A 7,725-nucleotide genomic window follows, 5' to 3' on the forward strand; every position below is an offset into this window, starting at 1 on the left:
CATACATATGTGCAGGAGGGTCAATTTGTGCCATATTTCCTGGAACTTCATCATCATTGGAGTTGAATTGCGGTGATTCTGGGTGAACGAATAGTCCAGTCTCAGCACCATCCGCACCAGCTCACGAAGCGGTTCTTCTGGTGGAGATGATGGTTCCTCCATGCTCTCCACATTTAGGTCGAAGAACCTACTACTTGCACGCCTTCCCCTTGAACTGGAAGACATATCGACATTGAGATCGAAAAACCTCGCAGTCGAATGCCTCCCCCTGGAGCTTGAAGTCATCGTGTCAAATGGAAACTACACAGATGGTTGAGTCGATGGCATCTCCATATGGTCAAAGAAATTTGCAGATGAATGCCTTCCCCTTGAACTGGACGCGGTGTTGCCATACGGATTGTTCGTGGACCCACCTCGGTACATATCGTAAGGAGTTGCGGATGAATGTCTCTCCATTATGGCATTAAAATCATTACATATTACTGTAGTCGGGCTGTCAACTTGATCAACTTGTTCAGCCAGCCCATAGTGGGAGCTTAAAGATTGACCCCGAACAGCACGCACTTGAACAAAATGTGCATACATCTCAATAGTGGCGTCTGAATAATTACTTTTAGCTTCAACCATCATTTGAACATCATCATTGTTCGAAAGTTCAAACGTTGTATAAGTTAATGGCAACAATGATGTTGGAAATCTGTACTGCAACGACGACATTCTTCTACTACTTCCAACATGAATCTTCCTCGAAATCTTCGATATCAGCTCCTCAAGAGTTATGTTTCTCTTGAATGATATTTTAACACACTCATTTGATATGAAAACAACGCCAGTTTCATCTTCTCAAATTTTACCATCATAATAAACAATAGCTGAAAGTTGCATCATTATTTGAGTTTAAAAGTGCGGCAATATTATATCTGCAAAAAAAATAACTGAAACAAACCTGATTAAATAAATTATATATGAACGAAAATATAACACAATAAATTTTTTACACATCAACGTAAATAATTTAAGTAATATAATTTTATATTATTACCTGTACCGCAAAACTATTTTGATATATGCTCATGCTTTTCAATTTTACAAACACAAAAATTAATTGAAAATAATTAATAATATATTTTTTCAAATAATCATAATAAACAATAAGTATAATAAAAAAATTTATAACGAAAAATCGCACGAACTTTTAAATCAAATATGAGAAAATTACCAGAATTATTACTCGTTGACGGAATTGTTGTATTAATTTATAAGTTAGAGGAGAGAGATGTGAGGAGATGAGAGAAACTTAACGGGGAGCGAAGGGTATTTATAACAATATAAGGCGTGGTACCTGCACCGCTCTATATGTAATAAAGGTATAGCGCGGACCAGAGTCCGCGCTAAATATAATTCATACCCAGATATAGCGCTGAGCAGGGGCAGTGCTATACCCCACATGGCGTTAAATTAACATTTAGCGCGGGACAGGGAGCGCGCTTTACTACTACGGGTGTTAGATTTAAAAATATAATCTGATCTATGTTAGATCGATAAATATACCGATCATCGGTGATTTTTTTTTTTTTTGAGAAAAACGCCGTTGGTGCATTTAAAAGTCTGTTTCCGTTCACAGCACTTGGAAGAATATAACATCGATAAATTTCATTTTCGTTTCTATATTGTTTTTCTTTTGATAAAAGATTTTTTTATTCTTGTGTTTGTCAGAAGTAACTGTTGATGGTTGATGGTTAATGCGCATGCTTTAAAGTGGGATCCAAATCTGACGAACCTAACCACCTTTGTGTTTTACTATGCAATTATTTGGTGTTCATCGTTTTGGTCACCAAAAAACTGTATAAAACCTAAACCCTCTCTCTTTTACTCCCAAGAAAGAGTCGCCTACATATCCATCCTTAAAAGCAGCTGAAGCATTCAGCTCAGACAGAAACTTATTGTATTTGCTGCTTTGCCATTCAACTTGTCTTAAAATAACACACAATAAAGATTCGGATATCGGATTTATGGCTTCGTTTCTTAAAAAAGCTAAATTGTGTCAGGTTTCTGTGCGAAAACGGGAAAGCCTCCATTGTCAAATCGTATTATAAAAAATATTTTATTTCGGAAGAAGATTTACATGGGAAAGAAAAGGATAGTTGGAAATTAATCCCGTAAAATTGTATATCTAATACATCCATAAAATATATTTGTGCCGAGTGTAAGGTAATAATAAACATGTAAACATGAAATTGTGCTTCTAAGTCATGACCATGACAATTAAAAATAAGAGTAACATAAATGTTGTTATTATTGGAAAATTTGTCATCATTATATTGGTGCTGAAATGCGAATTGTCGTGGAATTCCATTTGAACTATTTTTATTTTTCGTGTATATTTTTTCAACAAACCCGGCAGAGGGGGAAACCCTAAACCCTGAAAAATTAAAGAAAGAAAATTAGAATAACTAAAAAAACGAAACTTTGTTGTGGAAGCCAACTGATTCACTAATTTTTGTAAGCAGCTCTAGGGATAATTTCTTGGCAGGTTTCTTTTCCTTCTCCGGTCGATAATCAAAACTTAGAGCATCCGAAACTTGTTCGGAGCTCCATCCAGCCTTCCGGAGCGAATATGAGAACCGCTCTACTTTTAAAAGCAGCGCATCCAGAACTGCTTGGTTATCCGATAAAACCATCTCTTCTTCGAAAAACCCAGATGACGACACGTCTACGATCTCTGCTATGTCGGACTCACTCCACCCGCCTTCTCTAAGAACGGATCCGATTTCCTCAATGTAACCCTCCACCCATTTCGGAATTTTGGTTCTCGGAATATCGAAATACGTGTCGGACGAAGAATTCGAGAGAGAACACGATGAGTGTCTCCGGCGATGATCAACCGCCGCGTCGCTCCAGAACTCGACCCATCTAGGGGCCCGATTCCCGTTAAGGAAATCGGCATCTATACTACTCCGCCTCCAGACGTTAGAGGACGACACGGCTGATTTCTCACTGACCGATCTCTGTTTTTTCAACCAGCCCGAGTCGGATTCAGAGCTCCCGAACAAAGGTTCTCTGTCGAAAAAGCTAGTTATATCGAATCCGCAACAGAAAATCTGGGTTTCGTCAATGAAGAAAATTGGGTTACCCGCTAAAGATGGGTTACAGGGAATATAACAGTGATTGAAAATGGGGATCAAAAAGGGAGCTTTTTTAACGGCATTCCTCGCTACCCGTAAAGCCTTTTCCGGGTTAGAAGGTCTCGGGCCCCAATATTTGGACCATAACATGTTACGCGCTATCTGAAAGGAAATTGCAGCGATGGGAAGATTAATCAAAACTCGAAGATGGGGTCGGACTCCATTGGACCGCCAATCGGGAAAACCCGGACCCACGGCTAAACCGGCTGATAATATGGCTCGGAGGTCAGGCGGGAAAACAAAACCAAACTCAGCTTCAGCTCGACCGAACTCAGCGTCGGACAAACCCGGTTGGACTTTGAAACCCGACTCCCGTAAATGGGTTATAACTTTATCCGCTAATGAAGAGAAATACTGAAGACCGTCGCGAACGGAGAGGGAAGACGCAGTTGAAGGAGCGGAGGCACGAGCAGAGAGACGGCGTAAGCCTGCTATATGTGCAGGGTTCAGACCGGATATCCTCCGATCTATGTCGACCATTATTGCTTGAATAAGCAACCTGCGGTGGCTCTTCCAGTTCCCCTCGAAACGCTGTCGGAAAAAGACAAGATTTTTGAACTTGGTTTTTCAGAGAAAAGTGAAGTGAGGAAGGCGAGTGGAGAAGACTTGGAGAAGGGAAGGAGTGACGCTGTTTATATAGCTGCTTCAACCTTTGAGATTCTGCTACTGTTTTCTTTAACAAAATGTTGGAAAATTGAATTTTTAGGTTTCCGAGAAGATGATGCAATTCATAGGCGATTTTCCAACAAAAAAAAAAAAAATCACCCTACATCTTTTTATTTTCTTGTCGCACCCTATCAAATATATTTTTTTATTTAACATCTTTTAGAAAGTCGTGGCCTATGCACTACAACTTAGGTCATATGTTGAAAGGCACGGCTCTTATACTGTATCCATTTGTAAAAATCAGGTATTAATTTCGTAAATTTTTTAAAGTAGTGTTAGATATGTAATTAATTTCTGTTATTATGATTTTTATGTAAAAATGTCAATTTTTTTAATTTATTTTTTGTGTATAAAAAAATAACATTAAAATCTTTAAATTTTCTTTTACAAATTATTTTATAACTCGATAATTTTTTATTTTTGCATGAAATTACACAATATGTATAATCTAGTGTATAAAAATTTTGAGTATAAGTAATTTAAAATATGAATAATTTTATAAAAATTTTATAACTAATATTTCTTTTACAAAATGATGATGATAAAATTATTTTATAATTTAAAAAATTATAAATTTCATATATTTTAAAAAAATTTATCGACTTTTAAAATTTATTTTAATATTTAAAATTAATTATCTAAAATATAAAAAAAAATATTAAAATAAATTTTTAATTACAATTAAGGAATCAAATGAATTATTATTCATTAATTATTATTTTTAACAACAGTTAATAATGTTTATTCATTTTTAATAAAATTAGAATTAAATATTTATTTTATATTTTTTAAAATTAATATTAGAAAACATATTTTAAATATATATGTGATACTTTTTATTTTTACATTCTTTTTTTATTGAATTTTGTTACAAGTTTGGAGAGTAACACAAAAGAAAGGAAAATCTTTATATTTTCATGTATGCATTTATACTTTTCTTTTATAAATATTTTACCATATTTTTTCTTAATTAATTTGAATAATAACATAATAAATGATTAATTTGAATTATAACTCATATATTTAAAAATCAATAAAAATACAATAAAAATGAATTAAAAATGAATAAAATTCAATAAAAAATGTAAAGCTAAAAAATCAATTATTTTAATATTTTTTTATATTTTTAAACAATTAATTTTAAAAGTCAATAAATTTTTTTAAAATATATGAAATTTATAATTTTTTAATTATAAATATTTATTACCATTATCATCATCATTTTGTAAAAAAAATACTAGTTATAAACTTTTATAAAATTATTCATATTTTAAATTACTACCATCAAAGTTTTCTATACTAAATTATACATATTGTGTAATTTCATGCAAAAATAAAAAATTGTTGAGTTATAAAATAATTTGCAAAAAAATATTTAAAGATTTTAATGTATACTTTTTTTTCACATACAAAAAATAAATAAATAAAGTTGACATTTTTATAGAAAAATCATCCTAATAAAAATTAATTACATATTTGGCATCATTTTAAGAAATTTATGAAACTAGCACATGGTTTTTACACGTTGCATAAGGCACGGTTCATAGGCTGCGCCTTTCAACACGTGCGCCACTTCAGCCTAAGGCGCGGTGCATGGGTCTCGCCTTTCTACAAAAGGTGTTAGATCGAGAAATATACCTGCATGGGTGTCTTACAGGAAAATAAAAAAAGATATGATGATTTTTGGGGAAATTCGTTACTCTATAAATAATTAGGTATTCAATATCTAAAAATATAATATCAATTGTCATTCAGAAATATTTAAAATAAATTTAAAATATATTACTAAATAAATATTTAAAAGTGTAAAATGTTATTACTAATTGTATACTTGTGTTACATTTCATAAGTTTCATATTTTTGAAATCCAAACTTATTTTTTTTATTTTTAAATTCAATTTTTTTAGTTAATTGTATCACATGTTCTCAAATTATCATCATCTTTTTAAATTGATCTCTAAACTTCTAAATATTCTAATTTATCCCTAAACTATGATTATCATTCTAAATTAGTCCTTAAACTTTTGAACATTTTTTTCATTCCAAAATTTATCCTTTGTTCTAAATTGGTCCCCAAACTTTTTTAACATCCAATTTCATCCCAAACTATATGTATATACTAATCACATTCCTTGTTAATAAAATCATTAGGCCAAGCTATACTACTATATGTTTGAGAAAATAAAATTTCGGTTAAACTATGGTTAAAGTTAATTACGTATTTGGATGAATTTGGGGATGAGATTGAAAGATTTAGAAGTTTGGGGACCAAGTTAGAATGAAATTCATAGTTTGAGGATGAAATTGGAATTTTCAAAAGTTTAAGGACTAATTTAATCTAGTATCATAATTTGGGGATGAAATTAGAATATTCTAAAGTTTAGGGACCAAATTAAAATTAGAATCATAATTTGGGGACATATAATGCAGTTAACTCAAATTTGTATATTTTTATATTCAATTATGTTTCAGCTTTCTAAAATACAATTTTGAACGAAAATGTAGCAAGGTGAAATGTTTTTGTCATTTGTTTGGAAATATCATTATTATTTTCCTTATAGTGGAAATATCATTATTAGTTCCATACATATAATAAAAGCATAGCGTAAGAAATAAAAAAAGCCAATTTGACATATATAATATGATTTGAATATTTGGTAATATGGTTGATGGGTCAGTGAAAATCTAGTAGTTTTACACAAGAAGATTTGATGTCCTTAACCATCAATTATTAACTTTATAAGGTTCCTTAATCTAATTAAAAAGAAGAAAGGTAGGTGTAGGTTTGTGTTTTTTTTGTTCAAGCTATTTTTAAATGCAAACCTTTTGGTTGGATCAATTTGGGAATCATGGATTAGATTGCCACTCTTAACGTCCCCCCTTGATGGTAATAATAAGGAGAATTGAATTATTGTAATTAAAATTAAGAGTTAAGCATTGTATTTTAACATTGTTGGCAATAATAAAATCTTCGTATAATACATGATTATAATTCACGGTTGCCATTATTATAAATGTTTCATTAAGTTGTTGATGAGCTTATCCTCGTGTTATAACCTACAAATCCCAAGACTTGATTTATTTTGGCTTTGTATCGGTATACGAAATTGGTGATAAAAAATGGTCCGCAACAAAGATTGTGGTTAGTAAGTAGGCTATGGGCTGTGACTAAATCCCACTTCGACCCAAATTCGATATTCTCTCATATACAATTCGATCCGGTTTGAATCTGAATTTGATTTTTTTTAAATTGACCCTACAGGGTTAGATCGGGTTAGAACCCGTCGAACTCGATTTAAATGCTCAACCCTATCTATGTTCATTTTGTTAATCTCTCGATTTTACTGGAATCTCGGTGGTCCTTATTAGGAGAAACTAAGAAATTTGCATGATTTGGAGAATTTTTACAATTTGTAGAGTAAGGATTTAAATTACGGATTAAACATCTTGTTTTATAAAGATTAGTGAGTAATTTAGCTAATTAAATCAAGCAAATTATATAGTTGAGTTGCTAGATTAAAATCAAGTGCTAATGTGTGTTACTTATTAGGGTTACAAAATATATTAATCTTACGTTGTAAAAAAAACGAGAGGCCGTACGATTTTAAAGCAATGACATTTGACATCTTATTAGACATATTTTTGTAAATAAAAGGTAATAGTCTCTTGACAAGTAGTATTATGGCGACTATTTAACTGTTCAATTTCATGTTAAGAGTCCTAAGGGGTGAGACAGATATGAAGGATCAATAATACCGGCTTAACTTTAAAAAGCTCATTTATCCACACAACATGGCCCTACCACAATTACTATGAGGTTTCCAAATAATGTAAGTTCCTAAAGATAACATTACGGTGGACAGGGACATGGGAA

The 7,725-nt window shown here is 31.9% G+C and overlaps 1 protein-coding gene across 1 annotated transcript; it reads right to left on the bottom strand.

Annotated features, from left to right (window-relative positions):
• Nucleotides 1–2,438: 2,438 nt before the first annotated feature.
• On the bottom strand, nucleotides 2,439–3,754 carry LOC120122668. The gene has a single exon (XM_039141789.1). The coding sequence runs from the start codon at nucleotides 3,663–3,665 to the stop codon at nucleotides 2,454–2,456; it is 1,212 nt and encodes a 403-aa protein (XP_038997720.1). The 5' UTR covers nucleotides 3,666–3,754; the 3' UTR covers nucleotides 2,439–2,453.
• Nucleotides 3,755–7,725: the final 3,971 nt, after the last annotated feature.

The sequence above is a fragment of the Hibiscus syriacus genome, unplaced genomic scaffold (genome assembly GCF_006381635.1).
Source record: "Hibiscus syriacus cultivar Baekdansim isolate YM2019G1 unplaced genomic scaffold, ASM638163v2 tig00110387_pilon, whole genome shotgun sequence".
NCBI classification, from domain to species: Eukaryota; Viridiplantae; Streptophyta; class Magnoliopsida; order Malvales; family Malvaceae; genus Hibiscus; species Hibiscus syriacus.